This window comes from Lepus europaeus, chromosome 1 (assembly GCF_033115175.1).
Source record: "Lepus europaeus isolate LE1 chromosome 1, mLepTim1.pri, whole genome shotgun sequence".
NCBI lineage: Eukaryota > Metazoa > Chordata > Mammalia > Lagomorpha > Leporidae > Lepus > Lepus europaeus.
In genome coordinates, this window is record NC_084827.1 from 48,166,559 (window position 1) to 48,191,280 (window position 24,722).

The 24,722-nt window shown below is 40.1% G+C and overlaps 1 protein-coding gene across 1 annotated transcript in view; it reads left to right on the plus strand.

Moving 5' to 3' along the window:
* The window catches only part of BCAP29 (B cell receptor associated protein 29), a 67,794-nt gene extending 43,511 nt beyond the window's left edge, over positions 1-24,283 (plus strand). The window contains exons 7-8 of the mRNA XM_062175614.1: positions 6,590-6,690; positions 22,873-24,283. Of these exons, the coding sequence (XP_062031598.1) occupies positions 6,590-6,690; positions 22,873-22,908 (137 nt within the window). The 3' untranslated portion in view covers positions 22,909-24,283. The remainder of the gene's footprint in view (positions 1-6,589; positions 6,691-22,872) is intronic.
* Positions 24,284-24,722: the final 439 nt, after the last annotated feature.

The window sequence follows — 24,722 nt, forward strand, 5'->3', positions numbered from 1 at the left end:
TAGGAGTTCCTGAAGGCATGGAGAGAGAGAAAAGATTAGAAGGCCTCTTTACTAGCGTAAAACTTCCCAGGTTTAGAGAAGGACAGAGACATTCAAGTACAGGAAGCATATAGAACCCCCAGTAAACATGACGAAAAGAGATCCTCACCACGACACATTGTAATCAAACTCACCACAGTGAAACATAAAGAAAAGATTCTAAAATATGCAAGAGAGAAACGTCAGATAACTCTCAGAGGATCTCCAATTAGACTCACAGCAGACTTCTCATAAGAAACCCTACAGGCTAGGAGGGAATGGTAAAATATAGCCCAAGTACTAAGAGAAAAAAACTGCCAGCCCAGAATATTATATCCTGCACAGCTCTCATTTTGAATGAAGGTGAAATAAAGTCCTTTCATAGCAAACAGAAATTGAAAGAATTTGTCGCCACTCGTCCAGCTCTGCAAAAGATGCTTAAAGATGTGTTACACACAGAAACAGGGTCATCAAAATGAAAGAAGGTAAAGGAAGGAAACCTCCCAGTAAAAAAATCACAGGAAGTTCAAAGCATATATTAGAAATATCTTTGGGGAAATGGCAGGGCAAAGTTACTACTTCTCAATAGTCACATTGAATGTTAATGGCCTCAACTCTCCAGTTAAAAGACACAGACTGGCTGAATGGATTAAGGAACAAAACCCATCTATTTGCTGCTTACAAGAAACACATCTTTCCAACAAAGATGCATGCAGACTGAAAGTGAAAGGTTGGAAAAAGATATTCCATGCCAACAGAAACCAAAAAAGAGCTGGCATAGCCATATTAATATCAGACAAAATAAATTTTGACACAAAAACTGTTAAGAGAGACAAAGAGGGGCACTATATAATGATTAAGGGATCAATTCAACAGGAAGATAATTACAGGGCACCAGTTTATTTAAAAGATATGTTAAGGGACTTAATGGGAGACTTGACTCCAATACAATAGTATTGGGGGACTCCAATACTCCACTTTCTGAAATAGATCAACTAGACAGAAGATCAACAAGGAAACACAGACTTAATCGACACTATAGCCCAAATGGATCTAACAGATATCTACAGAACTTTCAATCCTACACTTAAAGAATTTACATTCTTCTCAGCAGTGCATGGAACCTACTCTAGGATTGACCGCATACTAGGCCATAAAGCAAGTCTCAGCAAATTCAAAAGAATTGGAACCATAGCATGCAGCGTCTCAGACCATAGAGGAATGAAGCTGGAAATTAACAACTCAGGAGTCCCTATATGCATATACATATGCAAACACATGCAGACTGAACAACATGCTCCTGAAGAACACTGGGTCATAGAAGAAATCAAGAGAAATCAAAAACTTTCTGGAAGTAAATGAGGATAATAACACAACATATCAAAACTTACGGGACACAGCAAAAGCAGTGTTAAGAGGGAAGTTTATAGCAGTAGGTGCCTACATCAAGAAATTGGAAAGGCACCAAATAAATGAACTTTCAATGCATCTCAAGGATCTAGAAAAACTGCAGCAAACCAGACCCAAAACTAGTAGAAGAGAAATAATTAAAATCAAAGAAGAAATCAACAGAATTGAATCCAAAAAAACATTACAAAAGATCAGCCAAAGAGCTAGTTTTTTGAAAAAATAAACAAAATTAACACACCATTGGCCCAACTAACTAAAAAAAGAAGATGAAAGACCCAAATCGATAAAATCAGAGATGAAAAAGGAAATGTAACAACAGACACCACAGAAATAAAAATAATAATCAGAAACTACTGCAAAGAGTTGTATGCCAGCAAACAAGGAAATCTATCAGAAATAGATAGATTCCTGGACACATGCAACCTACCTAAATTAAGCCAGGAAGACATAGAAAACCTAAACAGACCCATAACTGAGACAAAAATTGAAACAGTAATAAAGGCCCTCCCAACAAATAAAAGCCCAGGACCGATTGATTCACTGCTGAATTCTACCAGACATTTAAAGAAGAACTAACTCCAATTCTTCTCAGACTATTCAGAACAATCGAAAAAGAGGGAATCCTCCCAAATTCTTTCTATGAAGCCAGTATCACCTTAATCCCTAAGCCGGAGAAAGATGCAGCATTGAAAGAGAATTACAGACCAATATCCCTGATGAACATAGACACAAAAATTCTCAATAAAATTCTGGCTAATAGGCCAGCACCGTGGCTCACTAGGCTAATCCTCCCCCTGTGGTGCCGGCACACCGGGTTCTAGCCCCGGTCGGGGCGCCAGATTCTATCCCGGTTGCCCCTCTTCCAGGCCAGCTCTCTGCTGTGGCCAGGGAGTGCAGTGGAGGATGGCCCAAGTCCTTGGGCCCTGCACCCCATGGGAGACCAGGAGAAGCACCTGTCTCCTGGCTTCGGATCAGCGTGGTGCGCCGACTGTGGCGGCCATTGGAGGGTGAACCAACAGCAAAGGAAGACCTTTCTCTTTGTCTTTCTCTCTCACTGTCCACTCTGCCTGTCAAAAAAAAAAAAAATTCTGGCTAATAGAATGCAACAACACATCAGAAAGATCATCTACCCAGACCAAGTGGGATTTAATCCTGGTTTGCAGGGATGGTTCAAGGTTCACAAATCAATCAATGTGATACACCACATTAACAAACTGCAGAAGAAAAACCATATGATTATCTCAGTAGAGGCAGAGAAAGCATTCGATAAAATACAGCACCCTTTCATGATGAAAACTGTAAGCAAATTGGGTATAGAAGGAACATTCCTCAACACAATCAAAGCAATTTATGAAAAACCCACAGCCAGCATCCTATTGAATGGGGAAAAGTTGGAAGCATTTCCACAGAGATCTGGTACCAGACAGCATGCCCACTCTCACCACTGCTATTCAATATAGTTCTGGAAGTGTTAGCCAGAGCCATCAGGCAAGAAAAAGAAATTAAAGGGATACAAATTGGGCAGGAAGAAGTCAAACTATCCCACTTTGCAGATGATGTGATTCTTTATTTAGGGGATCCAAAGAACTCTACTAAGAGACTATTGGAACTCATAGAAGAGTTTGGAAAAGTAGCAGGATATAAAATCAATGCACAAAAATCAACAGCCTTTGTATACACAGGCAATGCCATGGCTGAGAAAGAACTTCTAAGATCAATACCATTCACAATAGCTACAAAAACAATCAAATACCTTGGAATAAACTTAACCAGGGATGTCAAAGATCTCTATGATGAGAATTATAAATTCTTAAAGAAATAGAAGAGGGTACCAAAAAATGGAGAAATCTTCCATGCTCATGGATTGGAAGAATCAATATCATCAAGATGTCCATTCTCCCAAAAGCAATTTATAGGTTCAATGCAATACCAATCAAGATACCAAAGACATTCTTCTCAGATCTGGAAAAAATGATGCTGAAATTCATATGGAGACACAGGAGACTTCGAATAGCTAAAGCAACCTTGTACAACAAAAACAAAGCCGGAGGCATCACAATACCAGATTTCAGAACATGCTACAGTGCAGTTGTTATCAAAACAGCATGGTACTGGTACAGAAACAGATAGATAGACCAATGGAACAGAATAGAAACACCAGAAATCAATCCAAACATCTACAGCCAACTTATATTTGATCAAGGATCTAAAACCAATTCCTGGAGCAAGGACAGTCTATTCAATAAACAGTGCTGGGAAAATTGGATTTCCCTGTGCAGAAGCATGAAGCAAGACCCCTACCTTACACCTTACACAAAAATCCACTCAACATGGATTAAAGACTTAAATCTACGACCTGACACCATCAAATTATTAGAGAACATTGGAGAAACCCTGCATGATATAGGCACAGGCAAAGACTTCTTGGAAAAGACCCCTGATGCACAGGCAGTCAAAGCAAAATTAACAATTGGGATTGCATCTAATTGAGAAGTTTCTGTATGGCCAAAGAAGCAGTAAGGAAAGTGAAGAGGCAACTGACAGGATGGGAAAAAATATTTGCAAACTATGTAACAGATAAAGGTTTAATAACCAGAATCTACAGAGAGATCAAAAAACTCTACAACAACAAAACATACAACCCACTTAAGAGAAGGGCCAAGGACCTCAATAGACATTTTTCAAAAGAAGAAATCCAAATGGCCAACTGACACATGAAAAAATGTTCAGGATCACTAGCAATCAGGGAAATGCAAATCAAAACCACAATGAGGTTTCACCTCACCCCGGTGAGAATGGCTCACATTCAGAAATCTACCAATAACAGATGCTGGAGAGGATGTGGGGAAAAAGGGACACTAACCCACTGTTGGTGGGAATGCAAACTGGTTAAGCCACTATGGAAGTCAGTCTGGAGATTCCTCAGAAACCTGAACATAACCCTACCATACAACCCAGCCATCCCACTCCTTGGAATTTACCCAAAGGAAATTAATTTGGCTAATAAAAAAGCCATCTGCACCTTAATGTTTATTGCAGCTCAATTCACAATAGCTAAGACCTGGAATCAACCTAAATGCCCATCAACAGTAGACTGGATAAAGAAATTATGGGACATGTACTCCATAGAATACTATACAGCAGTAAAAAGAAAAATAAAAGAAAGAAATCTGGTCATTTGCAACAAGATGGAGGGATCTGGAAAACATTATGCTGAGTGAAATAAGCAAGTCCCAAAGGAACAAATATCATATGTTCTCCCTGATCGGTAACAACCGACCGAGCACCAAAAAGGAAACCTGTGGAAGTGAAATGGACACTATGAGAAACAGTGACTTGATCAGCCCTTGTCCTGACTGTTGATGAACAACTTAATACTTTATCCCTTTTAGTATTTTTTGTTCTATTTAATACTATTGGTTGAACTCTTTAATTAACACACAATTATTCTTAAGTGTTTAAATTTAACTGAAAAGTGATCCCTGTTAAATATAAGAGTGGGAGTAAGAGAGGGAGGAGATGTACAATTTGGGACATGCTCAATTGGACTTGCCCCAAACGGTAGAGTTAGACACATGCCAGGAGATTCCAATTCAATCCCATCAAGGTGGCATGTACCAAGGCCATCTCACTAGTCAAAGTGATCAGTTTCAGTTCACAGTTGATCATAGTGATAGGATTAAGAGTCAAAGGGATCACATAAACAAGACTAGTGTCTGCTGATACTAACTGATAGAATCAAAAAGGGAGAGAACGATCCAACATGGGAAGCAGGATACACAGCAGACTTATAGAAGGGCAGATGTCCTAAACAGCACTCTGTCCTCAGAATCAGCCCTTAAGGCATTCGGATCTGGCTGAAGAGCCCATGAGAGTATTTTAGGCATGGAAAGTCAAGACACTCTTGGAAAAAAAAAAAAAAGAAGAAGAAGACCTAAATGAAAGATCTCTGTGAGTGAGATCCCAGTGGAAAGAACGGGGCCATCAAAGAAGGTGGTACCTTTTTGAAGGGAAGAGAGAACTTCCACTTTGACTATGACCTTGTCTAAATCAAATCGGAGTCGACGAACTCAAAATGCTTCCATAGCCTTGGCAGCTCATAACAAGAGCCTAGGATGATTACTGACGCCATAAACGAGTGTCAGTTGTTAAGTCAACAACAGGAGTCACTGTGCACTTACTCCCCATGTGGGATCTCTGTCCTTAATGTGTTGTCCAATGTGAATTAATGCTATAACTAGTACTCAAACAGTACTTTACACTTTGTGTTTCTGTGTGGGTGCAAACTGTTAAAATCTTTACTTAATATATGCTAAATTGAACTTCTGTATATAAAGATAATTGAAAATGAATCTTGATGTGAGTGGAATGGGAGAGGGAGCGGGAGATGGGAGGGTTGCATGTGGGAGGGAAGTTAAGGAGGGGAAAAGCCACTGTAATCCAAAAGCTGTCCTTTGGAAATTTATATTTATTAAATAAAAGTTTAAAATAAAGACTCAAAAAGCAGTATATATGATTGTTTCAATTCTTCTATCCTTTCTTATGCTACTCCTCCTCTTTACATATTTTGTTTGTTATCATCGAAAGGCAGAGTGACAGAGATAATTCTTTCATCTGCTCGTTCAATCTTCAAATGGCCTTATCAGCTAGGTTTAGTCCAGGCTGAAGCCAGGAGCCCAGAACTCAATCAGTGTCCCACATGGGTGGCTGGAATTCAGTTATTTGGGCCATCTTCTGCTGCCTTCCCAAGGGCATTATCAGGGAGCTGGATCAGGAGTATAGCAGCCGGAACACTAGCCAGCACCCATGTGGGATGCCAGTGTTGTAGGCAGTTCCTTTACCCACTGTGCCACAACAGCTCCTCCACAAGCTTTTAAAAATGCCTGTATACTATGGTTATATTAGAGAATATTTCATTATTAGGAAATACACAATGACATGTTAAAGAGTGAAAGGACACTAAGCCTGCAGCTTTGTCTCAGATGACTCAAGAAATGATATTGTGTATGTGTGTGGAGAGAATACAATGAAGACAAATGTAGCACAGCATCAACACTGAATTGCAGTGGAGACTACACAGTTTTCCATTTAAGTCTTGCGGCTTTTCTAAAGTTTGAAATTATTTCAAAAATAAGAATAAAATTCTGTTTATATTTTCTAGCCCTTTTCAAGGCACAAAATGATGTGATTGCAATGAAGATGCAATCAGAGAGACTTTCGAAAGAATATGATCGACTCCTGAAAGAACACTCTGAACTTCAGGTGGGTGACATGCACTTTTATGGGTCTAAAATTTTTTGAAGTAGTAATTACCTGCATAATTTATTTAGGTTATTTGCCCATCCCCATTGAAGAGGTTTCATTTCTCGGCTTGGTTAAATGGTTAAAGAAGTCACATTTTTTTACCTAGAGGTTGAAGATGAATGCATTGCAGACAAATACAAGAAGTTACAATGTAAAGAATTGCTGACATGCTGACTTACAGCCTTCTGGTTTTGGCAAAGCTTTTCGTTTTACTGCTTGGAATGTTTGTCATATTCTCTGCAAAATGAAACCAAAAGTTAAAATTCCATAGTACTATCTACTGCCACTACTCCTCTGTCTCAGTGTTTTAGAAATCCTAAGAGCAAGACTGTGACATTCAAGTACATGATTATATACATCCTTCCATGAATGGAAAGATGGTAATGAAAAAAATGTTTGTGTTGTTGTTAAAGCTATGAAATCAGATCTGGGCCATAGATTTTCTTTCTCTTCCTGTCAGATCCAGCAAGAGTCGGGTCCAAGCATTCATCCATGTTGGGCTTATCTTCCCCCTTCATTGGCTATTGTCCACTAACCTGAATGGATTTCCAAGCACGCTTTGATGATGTGTGAGGAAAACTGGTGGAAAGAGGCAACCCTGTGCCTTCCTACCAGTCCCTCTTAGAGCAAGTGGATTGTCATCATTAAGCAGCCTTCATGGTTTTCAGTCAAGTCTTTGTGCAGTTATAGCTCTTTTTTTTTTAATTAAACTTTTATTTAATGAATATAAATTTTCAAAGTACAGCTTATGGATTACAATGGCTTCCCCCTCCCAAAACTTCCCTCCCACCCGCAACCCTCCCCTTTCCCACTCCCTCTCCCCTTCCAATCACATCATGATTCATTTTTAATTCTCTTTATATACAGAAGATCAGTTTAGTATATATTAGGTAATGATTTCAACAGTTTGCCACCATATAGCAACACATAGTGAAAAAAAAAATACTGTTGGAGTACTAGTTATAGCATTAAATTACAGTGTACAGCACATTAAAGACAGAGATCCTACATAATATTTTTTTAAAAAAATTAATTAATTTTCTATGCCATTTCCAATTTAACACCAGGGGTTTTTTTTTTTTGTTTATTTTTCATTTCCAATTATCTTTATATACAGAAGATCGATTCAGTATATAATTAGTAAAGATCACATCAGTTTGTACCCACGCAGAAACACAAAGTGTAAAAATACTGTTTCAGTACTAGTTATAGCATCACTGCACAATAGATAACACATTAAGGACAGATCCCACATGGGATGTAAGTACACAGTGACTCCTGTTGCTGACTTAACAATTTGACACTCCTGTTCATGGCGTCAGTAATCTCCCTAGGCTCTAGTCATGAGTTGCCAGGGCTATGGAAGCCTTTAGAGTTCGCTGACTTTGATCTTATTCCGATAGGGTCATAGTCAAAGTGGAAGTTCTCTCCTCCCTTCAGAGAAAGGTACCTCCTTCTTTGATGGCCCTGTTCTTTCCACTGGGATCTCACTCACAGAGATCTTTCATTTAGGTCTTCTTTTTTTTTTCTTTTCCATGGTGTCTTGGCTTTCCATGCCTACAATACTCTCATGGGCTCTTCAGCCAGATCCGAATGCCTTAAGGGCTGATTCTGAGGCCAGAGTGTTGTTTAGGACGCCTGCCATTCTATGAGTCTGCTGTGTATCCCATTTCCCACGTTGGATCTTTCTCCCCCTTTTTGATTCTATCAGTTAGTATTAGCAGACACTTGTCTTGTTTCTGTGATCCCTTTGATTCTTAGACCTATCAGAGCCATCGGTTGTGAACTGAAATTAATCACTTGGACTAGTGAGATGGCATTGGTACATGCCACCTTGAAGGGATTGTATTGGAATCCCCTGGTACATTTCTAACTCCATCATTTGCGGCAAGTCAGATTGTGCATGTCCCAAATTGTACATCTCCTCCCTCTCTTATTCCCACTCTTATATTTAACAGGGATCACTTTTCAGTTAAATTTAAACACCTAAGAATAATTGTGTGTTAATTACAGAGTTCAACCACTAGTACTAGAACAACAACAACAACAACAATACTAAAGAGGATAAAGTATTACATTGTACATCTAGAGTCAGGACAAGAGCTGATCAGGTCATTGTTTCTTATAGTGTCCATTTCACTTCCACAGGTTTCCCCTTTTGTGCTCAGTTGTCGCCGATCAGGGAAAACAAATGAAATTTGTCTCTTTGGGACTGGCTTAATTCACTCAGCATGATGCTTTCCAGATCCCTCCATCTTGTTGCAAGTGACTGGGTTTCATTGTTCCTTACTGCTGTATAGTATTCTATGGAGTACATGTCCCATAATTTCTTTATCCAGTCTACTGTTGATGGGCATTTGGGTTGGTTCCAGGTCTTAGCTATTGTGAATTGGGCTGCAATAAACATTAATGTGCAGATGGCTTTTTTATTAGCCAAATTAATTTCCTTTGGGTAAATTCCAAGGAGTGGGATGGCTGGGTTGTATGGTAGGTTTATGTTCAGGTTTCTGAGGAATCTCCAGACTGACTTCCATAGTGGCCTAACCAGTTTGCATTCCCACCAACAGTGGGTTAGTGTCCCTTTTTCCCCACATCCTCTCCAGCATCTATTGTTGGTAGATTTCTGAATGTGAGCCATTCTCACCGGGGTGAGGTGAAACCTCATTGTGGTTTTGATTTGCATTTCTCTGATGGCTAGTGATCTTGAACATTTTTTCATGTGTCTGTTGGCCATTTGGATTTCCTCTTTCGAAAAATGTCTATTGAGGTCCTTGGCCCATCTCTTAAGTGGGTTGTTTGTTCTGTTGTTGTGGATTTTCTTGATGTCTTTGTAGATTCTGGTTATTAAACCTTTATCTGTAGTATAGTTTGCAAATATTTTTTCCCATTCTGTCGGTTGCCTCTTCGCTTTCCTGACTGTTTCTATGAAGTACAGAAACTTCTCAATTAGATGCAATCCCAATTTTTACTGCCTGTGCTCCTGGGGTCTTTTCCAAGAAGTCTTTGCCTGTGCCTATATCATGCAGGGTTTCTCCAATGCTCTCTAATAATTTGATGGTTTCGGTTCATAGATTTAAGTCTTTAATCCATGTTGAGTGAATTTTTGTGTAAGATGAAAGGTATGGGTCTTGCTTCAAGCTTCTGCACGTGGAAATCCAATTTTCCCAGCACCATTTATTGAATAGGCTGTCCTTATTCCAGGGATTAGTTTTGAATCTTTGATCAAATATAAGTTGGCTGTAGATGTTTGGATTGATTTCTGGTGTTTCTATTCTGTTCCATTGGTCTATCTATCTGTTTCTGTACCAGTACCATGCTGTTTTGATAACAACTGCCCCGTAGTATGTCCTGAAATCCGGTATTGTGATGCCTCCGGCTTTGTTTTTGTTGTACAAGATTGCTTTGGCTATTCGAGGTCTTGTGTGTCTCCATATGAATTTCAGCATCATTTTTTCCAGATCTGAGAAGAATGTCTTTGGTATCTTGATTGGTATTGCATTGAATGTATAAATTGCTTTTGGGAGAATAGACATTTTGATGATATTGATTCTTCCCATCCATGAGCATGGAAGATTTCTCCATTTTTTGGTATCCTCTTCTATTTCTTTCTTTAAGGTTTTGTAGTTTTCATTGTAGAGATCTTTAACATCCTTGGTTAAGTTTATTCCAAGGTATTTGATTGTTTTTGTAGCTATTGTGAATGGTATTGATCTTAGAAGTTCTTTCTCAGCCATGGCATTGCCTGTGTATACAAAGGCTATTTATTTTTGTGCATTGATTTTATATCCTGCTACTTTGCCAAACTCTTCTATGAGTTCCAATAGTCTCTTAGTAGAGTTCTTTGGATCCCCTAAATAAAGAATCATATCATCTGCAAAGAGGGATAGTTTGACTTCTTCCTTCCCAATTTGTATCCCTTTAATTTCTTTTTCTTGCCTAATAGCTCTGGCTAGAACTTCCAGAACTATATTGAAGAGTAGTGGTGAGAGTGGGCATCCCTGTCTGGTACCAGATCTCAGTGGAAATGCTTCCAACTTTTCCCCATTCAATAGGATGTTGGCCGTGGGTTTTTCATATATTGCTTTGATTGTATTGAGGAATGTTCCTTCCATACCCAGTTTTCTTAGAGTTTTCATCATGAAAGGGTGTTGTATTTTATCAAATGCTTTCTCTGCATCTATTGAGGGAATCATATGGTTTTTCTTCTGCAGTCTGTTAATGTAGTGTATTACATTGATTGTTTTGCGAACGTTGAACCATCCCTGCATACCAGGGATAAATCCCACTTGGTCTGGGTGGATGATCTTTCTGATGTGTTGTTGCATTCTATTGGCCAGAATTTTATTGAGGATTTTTGCATCTATGTTCATCAGGGATATTGGTCTGTAATTCTCTTTCAATGTTGCATCTTTCTCCGGCTTAGGAATTAAGGTGATGCTGGCTTCATAGAAAGAATTTGGGAGGAGTCCCTCTTTTTCGATTGTTTTGAATAGTTTGAGAAGAATTGGAGTTAGTTCTTCTCTAAATGTCTGGTAGAACTCAGCAGTGAATCCATCTGGTCCTGGGCTTTTCTTTGTTGGGAGGGCCTTTATTACTGTTTCAATTTCTGTGTCAGTTATGGGTCTGTTTAGGTTTTCTATGTCTTCCTGGCTCAATTTAGGTAGGTTGTATGTGTCCAAGAATCTGTCCATTTCTGATAGATTTCCCTGTTTGCTGGCATACAAGTCCTTGTAGTAATTTCTGATGATTCTTTTTATTTCTGTGGTGTCTGTTGTTACATTTCCTTTTTCATCACTGATCCTATTGATTTGGGTCTTTTCTCTTCTTTTTTTAGTTAGTTGGGCCAATGGGGTGTCAATTTTGTTTATTTTTTCAAAAAAAACAGCTCCTTGTTTGGCTGATTTTTTGTAATTTTTTTTTTGATTCAATTCTGTTGATTTCTTCTTTGATTTTAATTATTTCTCTTCTCCTACTGGGTTTGGGTTTGGTTTGCTGCAGATTTTCTAGATCCTTGAGATGACTTGAAAGCTCATCTATTTGGTGCCTCTCCAATTTCTTGATGTAGGCACCTATTGATATAAATTTTCCTCTTAATACTGCTTTTATTGTATCCCATAGGTTTTGGTATGTTGTGCTTTTATCCTCATTTACTTCCAGAAAATTTTTGATTTCTCTTTTAATTTCTTCTATGATCCATTGTTCATTCAGGAGCATGTTGTTCAATCTCCATGTGTTTGCACATGCTCTGGGGATTCCCGAGTTGCTAATTTCTAATTTCATTCCTTTGTGGTCTGAGAAACTGCATGGTATGATTCTAATTCTCTTGAATTTGCTGAGACTTGCTTTATGGCCTAGTATGTGGTCAATCCTAGAGAAGGTTCCATGTACTGCTGAGAAGAATGTAAAGTCCTTAGATGTAGGATGAAATGTTCTGTAGATATCTGTTAGATCCATTTGGGCTATAGTGTCATTTAAATCTGCTGTCTCCTTGTTGATCTTCTGTCCTGTTGATCTGTCTATCTCTGAGAGTGGAGTATTGCAGTTCCCCAGTACTATTGTATTGGGGTCTAAGTCTCCCTTTAAGTCCCTTAACAAGTCTTTTAAATAAGCTGGTGCCCTGTAATTAGGTACATATACATTGATAATCATTATATCTTCCTGTTGAATGGATCCCTTAATCATTAAATAGTGCCCCTCTTTGTCTCTCCTGACAGTTTTTGTGGTAAAGTTTATGTTGTTCGATATTAAGATGGCTACGCCCGCTCTTTTTTCATTTCTGTTGGCATGGTATATCTTTTTCCAGCCTTTCACTTTCAGTCTGTATGCATCATTGTTGGAAAGATGAGTTTCTTGTAAGCAGCAAAAAGATGGATTTTGTTCCTTAACCCAATCAGCCAATCGGTGTCTTTTAACTGGACAGTTCAAGCCATTAACATTCAATGTGACTATTGAGAAGGAGTAACTTTGCCCTGTCATTTGCCAAGGATTTTTTCTAATATATGGTTTGAGACTCCTGTGATCTTTTGCTGTGAGGTTTCCTACCTTTATCTTCTTTCATATTGGTTACCGTGTTTCTGTGTTTCTGTATGTAACACATCTTTAAGCATCTTTTGCAGGGCTGGACGAGTGGCGACAAATTCTTTCAATTTCTGTTTGCTATGAAAGGTCTTTATTTCACCTTCATTCACAAATGAGAGCTTTGCAGGATATAATATTCTGGGCTGGCAGTTTTTCTCTCTTAGTACCTGGGCTATATCTCGCCATTCTCTCCTAGCTTGTAGGGTTTCTGATGAGAAGTCAGCTGTGAGTCTAATTGGAGATCCTCTGAGAGTAATCTGACGTTTCTCTCTTGCACATTTTAGGATCTTTTCTTTATGTTTCACTGTGGTGAGTTTGATTACGACGTGTCGTGGTGAGAATCTCTTTTGATCATGTTCATTAGGGGTTCTATGAGCTTCCTGTACTAGGATGTCTCTGTCCTTCTCCAAACCTGGGAAATTTTCTGCTAGTATCTCACTAAAAAGGCCTTCTAATCCTTTCTCCCTCTCCATGCCTTCAGGAACTCCTAGAACCCGAATGTTGGGTTTTTTAATAGTATCCTGTAGATTCCCGACAGTATTTTTTAGATTTCTGATTTCTTCTTCTTTTCTTTGATTTGACTGTTTCCTTTCCTGTTCTCTGTCTTCTAAGTCTGATATTCTCTCTTCTGCTTCACCCATTCTGTTTTTAAGGCTGTCTAATGTGTTTGTCATTTGATCTATTGAGTTCTTCATTTCATTGTGGTTTTTTGTCACTATCACAGGTTCATGTTCTACTAGTTGTTTCATTTCATTTTGATTCCTCCTTAATATTTCATTTTCACGAGAGAGATTTTCTATCTTGTCCATTAAGGATTTCTGTAGTTCAAGAATTTGTTTTTGAGAACTTCTTAATGTTCTTATCAATTTTTTGAGATCCGCTTCCTGCATTTCCTCTATCTCTTCATCTTCATAATCTTGCATTGGGGTGTCTCGTTCATTTGGGGGCATCATAGTGTCTTCCTTGCTCTTGTTAGCTTGGTTTTTGTGTTTGTTGTTTGGCATGTTGGAGATAATTTATGGTTTTTGTTTTGTTTTGTTTTGTTTTTGCTGTGGTGTTTTTTTTCTCGTTATACTATGCCTCTAAGTGGGCTGTCTGCTTTGTTGGATCCTTAGGGGCTGTGATGGGTATGGCTAGAGAGCTATGCTTGATTCTTCAGGTTTAAGGCTGTGCAAAGAGGGACTCTCCCAGATTGTTCACTCCCTTGCTCCTTGCTGGATCGCTTTCTCTCTCTCTCTTTTTTTTTTTTTTTTTTTTTTTGACTCAGTTGGGAGTGGAATTGAGGGTAGTTGAAATCTGGCCTCTGTGAGTATTCGTTTGATCTACTGCTGGGACCACACAAACAGTTTATGCAGCCCTCAATGTGTTCTCAAGTTTCACCAAAGTTACTGAGTTTGGCTGCGCTTTACATATGTAAAATTGCGGTGCTCTTTGTTTTGCTTGGTGAGTGAAGGGAGAGGCCTCTGTTTTCCCCCCCACCCAATGTCTCGGGTTTCTGAGGTCTTTGTCTTACCTCCAGTTGGTTCCCGCGCAGACGAGATTCTGCGGCTCCTCTCCACGTGGGTTTCCACGCGGTGGGCTCCCTGTAGGTCCTCTGTGTCACATCCACTAGATCCGGAAGCGTTTCCTCTGCAGTTTTTTTCTTGAGTCTTTTCCTGAGGCTACAGTAATTCCACTTTTATGAAACTTTATTTTCCCAAACTACGGTGCACGTCCTCACTATCCGCCATCTTGGCTCCGCCCAGTTATAGCTCTTTATTTCACTGTACTTACTCCCTGTGTCTTGGTCATTGTATTTGCAGAGTCTAGGGCTGAGGCTATCATGAGGCAAATATGCACTGTACAGATCTTGAATACCCAGCTCGTCCTCATGCTAGCTTTTTGATCTTACATGGATTGTATCATCCATCTGGGACTCACTTTGTATGTAAAATCAACAATATTAACCTTGGCTCAGTGGATTGTTGGGAGAACTAAAATGTATAGCTACTATTAGATAGAGTTAGTTCTGGTATTCTGTAGCTCAGTAGAGCAACTATAATCTATAAAAATCTATGATGTATTTTGAAAAACAAGAAGAATCTAAAGATTTCCATCACATAGAAATAGTCGATGTTTGAAGAGACAGAAATACTAATTACCCTGATTTGATTATTACACATTGTATACAGATAGCTTGTTATACTGTGCCCACTAAATATGCGTAAATGTTAACTGTCAAAAAATTATTGTAATGTGTGGGGCAGCACTGTGCCTAGATGATAGTAAACATTCAGGAAATGATAGCCATTATCATAAGCAGTATTACTTCCTCTGTAGAAGTTTTGCTGAAACAATGACTAACTCTCAGCCAGCTACTTTGGCCTGGTTTAAAGCCAGTCAAGAAATGATCCAAAGCACAGTCCTAACCTAATATACCATGGCTTTGCATGTTTGATTTAACGAGCCCACTGTGACAACAGTAAGAAAATGACAGGGCCTCCAGCAAAAGGTGGATGCCCTGTGTGCTCCAGTTCCACAGCTCTGCAGCCTGAGTTCTCATGATCTGGAGTAGGTAGGTAGACTTTCAGCAAGATGACCCCTTTGCATGTCTAAAATAAAGTTCCTGAAATTACTGACCTCATCAGGGTGTGAAAAGAATTAGTCCATGACATCTTTCAGCATCCACCATGGCAACTGAGGAAGTCACTTCAGAGGCCTCTTGAGTAGAAAGACATTATTTTCCTCCTGAGGGCAGAATCATAGATTCAACTGGAATGAGAATCCCTACCAGTGGACTTTGCTTGGGTGTCAGAAATGTTTGGATCCTTGAGTAGAGACAGGAAAACACGGAATATGCCCTCAACTTCTTATGGCCAATATCTGTTAATGAATATCTCCACTGTGAGTAACAGCTAATGGTTATCTTCATCTCTGTGTAACAGATTTTCTTCAATTTCTTTACCCCTGAAGAGCCACCTTCAACATGAAGTGTCTGCATTCTTTTTTTATTATTATTTGAAAGAGTTACAGAGAGAGAGGAGGCACCATCTGATGGTTCACTCCCTGATTGGCTGCAACAGTCGGAGCTGTGCCGATCTGAAGCCAGGAGCCAGGAGCTTCTTCCGGGTCTCCTATGTGGGTGCAGGGACACAAGGACTTGGGCCATCCTCTGCTGCTATCCCAGGCCATTGCAGAAAGCTGGATCGGAAGTGGAGCAGCCAAGTCTCAAACGGGCGCCCATATGGGATGACAGCACTTCAGGCTAGGGCGTTAACCCGCTGAGCCACAGCTCTGGCCCGTGGAGTGACTACATTCTTGGCAAAGGATATAGGAAGTTTTTATAAGTAATTCTTTCCCAAGAAAATAATTGTTTCAATTGTTTATTTGTAAAAGACCCCTCCCCACATATGCTAAGTGCCATATTGAGAGTTGGGTCTCATTCAGTAGCATCAGTAGCATAAATAGACTTTTATATAATTTCTGATTGTATCCAGTTTTTGAAATACTTAACAGCTGGTATTTATTTATATTCTACTCTGGACCTGCTTAAACACTTGGCTAATGGCTTCATGTAAGAGTATAATTCAAAAAGTTCATGAAGTGGGAGCCAGCATTGTGACATAACAGGTTAAGCTACTGCCTGCAGTGCTGGCATCCAGTATGGGCACCAGTGTGAGTCTCAGCTACTCCACTTCTGATCTAGATCCCTGCTAATGGCCTCGGAAAGCAGCAGAAGATAGCCTAAGTACTGGATCTTCTGCTACCATGTGGGAGACCCAGAAGAAACTCCTGGCTCCTGGCTTTGGCCCAGCCCGTTCCTGGTGTTGTAGCCATTTGGGAAGTGAACCAGAGGATAGGAGATCTCTCTCGATCTCTCTCTCTCTCTCTTTTTCTCTTTCTCCCTCTGTCTCTGTCTCTCTGTCTCTCTCTCTCTCTCCCCCCACCTCTGTCTCCCTGTCTCTCTATAACTCAGCATTTCAAATAAACAAACAAATACAAAGTTCATGAAGGGAGCTGACATGTGGTACAGTGGCTTAAGCCAACACTTGCCACCTTGGCATCCCATATTGGAGTGCTGGTTCAAGTCCCAGGTGATCTGTTTCTGATCCAGCTTCCTACTAATGAGGCTGGGAAGGGAAGAGATGGTGACCCAAGTACTTGAATCCCTGGCAGGCATGTGGGAGACCTGGATGGAATTCCTGACTCCTGCCTTCAGCCTGGCCTAGACCTGACTGTTGCAGCCATTTGGGGAATGAACCATGGATAGAAGTCTGTCACTCTTCCTTTCAAATAAATAAATAAGTAAATAAATATTTTTTTGAAAAGTTAATGATGGGACAGGCATTTGGTCTAGCAGTTAGGATGCAGTTAAGGTACCTGCATTCACATCAGAGTACCTAGGTACCTGGCACTTGGGGAGTGAATCAGCAGATGAGAGCACTCATGCATGTGCTCTCTCCCTCCCTCTCTCTTTCTCTGTGCCTCTCAAATTAATCAATTAATTAAACTTCATGAAAGCTGGAGTTAAAATATAAGTTTACTGTGGTACAAGAAAAATCTGAAATTCATGCATATGAGGGATCTTCAAAAAGTTCATATGAAATGTGAGTATAAACAAATAAATAAACACATAGAAAATGTGTTATAAACACTGTATGGATTTCAGAATTTTTTGCACCAAAATAAAGTTATTTTTAATTGCATTTTTACATGAACTTTTTAAATAACTCTCACGTTATCATGTTTATACTGCAGCCAAGAAGTTAAAATGTTTTCATATAATATCCCTATTTGGTGGAAAAGGAAACTGAGACCTAGAGATACCATATTAATTACCCAAAGTCACTGAACTACAAAATGATAGGATAGCATTCAGGGGCTAGCATTATAGCCCAGCAAGGTACGCCACTGCTTGTGGTGCTGGCATCCCGTCCAGGAGTGCTGGTCCAAGACCTGACTGCTTTGTTTCAGATTTGGCTCCTGCTAATGCATCCAGGAAGGCAGCAGATAATGACCAAAGTGCTTGGGGCCCTGCCACCTGTGTGGGAGACCTGGATGCAGTTCAAGGCTCCTGGCTTTCCCCATTCCTTGCAGCCATGTGGGGAGTGAACTGATAGATAGAAGATCTCTCGGTCCCTCTCTCTCTCTGCCATCTGCCCATCAAATAAGTACATCTTGAAAAGATAATGATAGCACTCAGAGTTGGGGTTCAGAATCAGGAAATCTTGCTCCAGAACTGCCATTACTGGCCAGGTTCTTTGACCTTTCCTGGACATTGGACTGTGTGCTCTTGGAAATGCAGCTGTTGCTGCTATATTTCAGGGAGATCAGTTTTTCATTCTCCCTTGCTGTCTGATCTCTGTACAGGTTTAGCCAATGTGAGACACTAGTGGAAGATGAAGGCAGGAAGGAGGGAAAGCCAGATACTTCTCCTACTCTGTCTACTTTAGGTACTATCTCCCTCCTAGTCCAAGTTCCCACCAGGCAGCATCTATATGCTGGCCCTCAAACCCTGGGCTCCATAAGCATAGCCTCCTCTGACCCTCCAGCCTACAGGGTAGTGGTTTTCTGCTGTTGCTAATCCCTGAGGTGCCTTACTGCACCCTGTTTAGTGTGTCTACATCAGCTATAAAACAAGTGCCTTGCGATGAACACCTCTTGTGTTTGAAGGGGGAAGGGGATCCCAGCTCCTGTAATTCTCAGGTGAATCATTTGACATCCATGCTCCTTGGCTACTTCATTACTTAAATCAGAAAGTTATCCTAGCAATGAAACAGACTCCATGCAAGAAAGCCCTTTAAATATTTTGAATCAAGAAAGGTTCTGTAGAACCATGAGATAATATTAGGGATGTCTTGATTCCTTGTTTTTATGTATGGATTTATTTACTTGAAAGGCAGAGTGACAGAAAAAAAAATTATCTTCCATCTCCTAGTTCACTCCCCAAATGGCTACAATAGCCAGGGCTAGGCCAAGCCAAAGCCATAGGCCAGGAACTCCATCTGGATCTCCTACGTGGGTGGCAGGTTCCTCCCAGGCTCATTAGCAGGGAGATGGATCAGAAACAGAACAGCTGAGACTCAACCAGTTTTCCAATATGAGGTGTCGAGATCATAGGAAGCAACTTAACTTACTACATCACAATGCCAACTGCAATTGGTTATACTTTTTTCTTCATCCACTTATCCACCCTCCATTGTCCAGGATGAGAACTTAAATAAGGTCTGAGATTTAGGTGCCATTAAAGAAGAATCATTTTTTTTAAAGTTATTTCTGGTGCAGGCATTGTGGCTCAATAGATCAAGCCACAGCTTGGAATACCTACATCCCCTATAGGAGTGCTGAGCCCCAGCTAGTATGTGCTTCTAATCCAGCTTCCTTCTAATGTGCCTGGGAGAGAGCAGATGATAGCCCAAGTACTTGAGTTTGTGCCTCTGATGTGGGAGACCCAGATGGAGTTCATGTCTCCTAGCATTTGGCCTGTCTGTGTCCCACCTCTTGTGGGCATTTGAGTAGTGAACTAGTGAAAGGAAGATCTTTTCTCTTCCTCTGTCTGGGACACTTCACCTTTCAAATAAATAAATTTGAAAAATCTTCTAAAAAGGAAATAATATTTGAACTTTATTTTTTTAAAAGATTTTTAAAATTTATTTAAGGGGTAGAGTCACAGAGAGAGGGAAAGAGAGGAAAAGATGTTCCATCCACTGGTTCACTCCCCAAATGGCTGCAAAAGGCCAGAGCTGGGCCAATTTGAAGCCAGGATCCAGGAGCTTCTTCTGGGTCACCCAAGTGGATGCATGGGTGGGCCCAAACACTTGGGCCATCTTCTGCTTTCCCAGACCATAGCAGAGAGCTGGATCAGAAGAGGAGCAGCTGGGACTTGAACCAGCACGCATGTGGGATACTGGCATTGAAGGCAGAACTTAGCCTACTGCACCACAACGCCGACCCCTCAAATAAATCTTTACAAGAAGGGAAATATAGGCCGGCACCGCAGCTCACTTCGCTAATCCTCCACCTGTGGCGCCAGCATCCCAGATTCTGTCCCGGTTGCCGCTCTTCCAGTCCAGCTCTCTGCTGTGGCCTGGGAGTGCAGTGGAGGATGGCCCAAGTGCTTGGGCCCCTGCACCCACATGGAAGGCCAGGAGGAAGCACCTGGTTCCTGGCTTCGGTTCGGTGTAGCACGCTGGCAGTAGTGGCCATTTAGGGGGGTGAACCAATGGAAAAGGAAGACCTTTCTCTCTGTCTCTCTCACTGTCTAACTCTGCCTGTCAAAAAAAAAAAAAAAAGGGAAACATAAATCTCATGAAGCAGAACTTCAGAGTGCTGTTACTTACAAGCAGGAGGTTCACACAGCTCGTGCTCAGGCTGAGCATTAATGTTTCACAGCCACTTTGGTCACATTAACTTTGACCAATCAAATAAGATGACAAGATTAGAGGAGACATTCTGAACAATGACATGCCACCACTCCAGTGCGTTACACTTATCTGATTGACCACTATGAGTAAAAATCCAAAGCTGTAATGAAGCTACTAGTATGGACAAGTCCCCGAAGTGAAGGATGATTTTTCCCAAAACTGGCAAGTGTGGATGAGTTTGTACTACCAATAACCCCTAGTCACTTATGTCTTTTTTTCTTCTTTTCTAGAAGAAAGCAAGGGCAAATATTTATTTAGTGCCTATAACAGGGAGGGGACCAGATGGGGAAATCCAAAGAGGTTTTAAAGATGCAAAGTAGAACCGTTTGTGGGAAAGAATCTAGTTTTTTCCCTTTTTGAATTCTGTTTCCTTGAAATTTCTTTTTTTTTTTTTTAAGATTTTTATTTATTTATTTATTTGAGAGGTAGAGTTACAGACAGTAAGAGGGAGAGACAGAGAGAAAGATCTTCCATTTGTTGGTTCACTCCCCAAATGGCCACAACAGCTGGAGCTGGGCCAATCCGAAGCCAGGAGCCTGGAACTTCTTCTGGGTCTCTGACATGGGTGCAGGGGCCCAAGCACTTGAGCCATCTTCTACTGCTTTCCCAAGCCATAGCTGAGAGCTATATTGGAAGAGGAGCAACCAGGACTAGAGCCGCCCATATGGTGCACCGCAGGTGGAGGATTAACCTGCTGCACCACAGTGCCGGCCCACCGTGAAGTTTTGATGCTTTGTTCTATGATTGTTTCATTTAAAGTACATAAATTAGGTAAAACTGAGAAAGCTAATACATTTTCCAAAGAACTTTAGGATATATTTTAATTACTAAAGCTGGTTTGATAACAGAAATAAAATTCATGAGGATAACATTATTCAGCTTTTTATTGTAGATGATGTATATATAGCTATTTCTTTCTTTTCATGTACAGTTCAGAAGGTGAACATTAAAGTTCAAGTGTTGGGGCCAGCACTGTGGTAGGTTAAGCCTCCACCTGCAGCACTAGCATCCCGTATGAGCACCAGTATGAGAGGTAACTACCTCTAAAATAAATAAATAAAATCTGTAATTAAAAAAAAAAAGACTTTTTAAAAGGCAAAGTGAAAACAAGAGAGAGAGAGAGAATCATCCACTGCCTCCTAGGCGCATTAGCAGGGAGTTAGATCAGAAGCAGAGTAGTGGAGACTTGAACTAGCACACTGCTATGAGATGCTCGTGTGGCAAGCATCAGCTTAATCTGCTGCACCACAGCATCAGTCCCAAGATTTATTTTTCTTTATATAGGCATTTACGTTTCGAATTCAAGTATAGCTTGGACTGCATAACTCTGAAGTTGATTTCCTTCCAGTTTTAAATGATGTATTATGGTCGTTTTTGTAACATGATTAGCAGAGTATAATTTGAGAAGCCAGTTCTATTTTTTTAAAGATTTATTTATTTATTTAAAAGGCAGAGTTACAGAGAGGCAGAGGCAGAGAGAGGTCTTTCATCCACTTGTTCACTCCCCAGATAGCTACAACGGCCAGAGCTGTGCCGGTCAGGAACTAGGTGCTTTCTCCAGGTCTCTCACATGGATACAGGGGCCCAAGCACTTGGGCCATCTTCTGTTTTCCCAGGCCATAGCAGAGAGCTGGATCAGAAGTGGAGAAGCCAGGACTTGAACCTGCGCCCATATGAGATGCCGGCCCTGCAGGCGGCAGCTTTACCTGCTAAACCACGGTGCTGGTCCCAAAAAACCAGTTCTATTGGCAGATATCTGAAGGACAAAAGAACAAAGCCACCCTGAGTTTTTTCTTCCCTTCATTCTTTTTTTGTCAAAAACCTTAGTTAGGTTTGTAATAGGGGAATTATAGGGATTTTGTTTTCCTGGAGTAACCTGTGAGACAAAAGCAAAATACGTTAAGGCAGGGAAAGAATGGACTTAGGGGATAGCGGATAGCACATGGGAGATGCCAAGGAAGTTCTTGGCTCCTGGCTTTGGTCTAACCAAGCAGGGCCCTGGCCACTGTGGCCATTTGTGGAGAGAACCAGCAGATGGAAGATTCTCTCTCTCCCTCTCTCTGTAACTCTGCCTTTCAAATAAATAAACCTTAAAAAAAAAAAGAAAAAAAACTTATTAAGAGGGTTATTTCCGGCTGGCGCCGTGGCTTAACAGGATAATCCTCCACCTTGCGGCGCCGGCACACCAGGTTCTAGTCCCAGTTGGGGCACCGGATTCTATCCCGGTTGCCCCTCTTCCAGGCCAGCTCTCTGCTATGGCCTGGGAAGGCAGTGGAGGATGGCCCAAGTGCTTGGGCCCTGCACCCACATGGGAGACCAGGAGAAGCACCTGGCTCCTGGCTTCGGATCAGCGAGATGCGCCGGCCACAGCGGCCATTGGAGGGTGAACCAATGGCAAAAGGAAGACCTTTCGTCTGTCTCTCTCTCACTATCCACTCTGCCTTTCAAAAAAAAAAAAAGAGGGTTATTTCCCTCTGAACATTTTTTCAACAGAAACTTGCAAATTTCTAATTGTAACAATTTGAGACTCTCTCAATCCATATTTTCACACTTGTTTATTCTTATAATAACTTTATATAAAAGAATGTTTTTAAAGTCCTTGTAACTATGAATTTTTTTTGTTTGCTGTATTACAAAAAATCATATTTTTTTCTTACAGAATCGTTCAGAAAAAGTCAATAAGAAAGGCCTGTGAAGTTTATAAAAGAAGATTGTGATACACCATGTCAAGATGATAAATTTGTTATCATGTTAGCCTCTATAAAATTCAAAATGCAGATAAATGTACTGTGACTGCCCAAGACTATTTTTATTGCCACACATAGTTTGCGTAGTAATAACATTATCAAAATATCTAAAAGTGTTTCAGATGCATTATAAAGTGTGTATTCTAGCTCTTAACAAATACATAGGCATGTTAAATACCATATTTACACATTTACATGCTGGCTGTTTCCCAATAAAAGGAAAAATTCCTTAATTATTTCCAAAATCGGATTTTTTAAGTTGCATGAAACCTTTAATAGCCTTAAAAGCTTTTATTAATTTTCAGTAATAATCTGTTTAATCAGATGATGACGATGTGCTTGAAAATAATATCTATCAAAAATTTGTTCACATGAATATTAAATGAGGATAAATGATCAGAATTAGCCACTGTATTTATAGAGAAAAGTCAAAAAGAGCAATGAAAGTGAAGACCTTAGTTTTTTTAAAAGTCTGATGGTACTGTGGCTGACTTTGATAGACAGCTATATTGTTAGTTATATTTTTGTTACAGTGTTTCTGTACAATTTGGACTGTTATTTTTTTTTGACATTTGTATTAATAACATAATTAGCATTCTGTCTTTTCAAGTTGATCTAGTGAGAGTTTACATCTATTTGTATTAACTGCTGTAGCACCGAGCTGAACTTATTTTACAACAGTGTGGAATTCTTGACTTAAAAAGTTAATATATAACATTTACAGAACAATGTTTTCCATGGTTGTGAAAGTTGCTAATTATACAAATATTACCTCAAATATACCTGCACTATTGTTAGAGGTGTCACACAGTTTCTCTGAGATGTTTCTATATTCTGAAAGCTAAATATTAAATACTATTTTTGCATTCAACTCTTAGAGTTTATGTTAGAAAATGGTAGAAATTATAATATTAAAAGAATTAGGTTGTTCCATTGTTTGGACATGACAATCACCTTACTTAGACTTTAAAAGAAAATGGAGGGCCGGTGCTGTGGCATATCAGGTAAAGCTGCCGCCTGCAGGGCCGACATCCCATATGGACGCTGGTTCAAGTCACAGCTGCTGCTCTACCAATCCAGCTCTCTGCTATGGCCTGAGAAAGCAGTGGAAAACGGCGCAAGTCCTTGGGCCCCAGCACCTGCATGGGAGAGCTGGATGAAGTTCCTGGCTCCTGGCTTCGGATTGGCGCAGTTACAGCCATTTGGAGAGTGAACCAACAGATTGGAAGACCTCTTTCTTTCTCTCTCTCTCTCGGCCACTCCTTCTCTCTGTAACTCTGACTTTCAAATAAATAAATAAATCTTAAAAAAATTAAATATAATTACTGGAGTTTTTGCTTCTCTGGTCTTTGTTTCATCTTCTGTTTGTTAGAATTTTATCACGTTTCCTGCATATTTAATTATTTACATTGTAAAGTGGAACAAATGAGTGAGTACATGAAAATTGTTTCTCATTTCAATTTCACATAAAAGTCAAGGGTTACTGCTGGAAAACAGACATATAGGAGACATTTAAATGGGACTTATACCATATGGGCTGACAACACCATAAATAACAAGGAAAAGGGAATACTGAAATAGAGAATTGAACAAATGACAGCTCAAAGTATAGACTTAGAAATATCAAATTCAGGGTAAATATATAGATACGGCACTTGGGATTTTGGCCACTGTACAGAAATCAAATAAATTCTAATGTCAGAATAATATTCCAGAAAAAGTAGAAACAGCATAGCTTTGGAATTGGCAGAACTAACAGCTA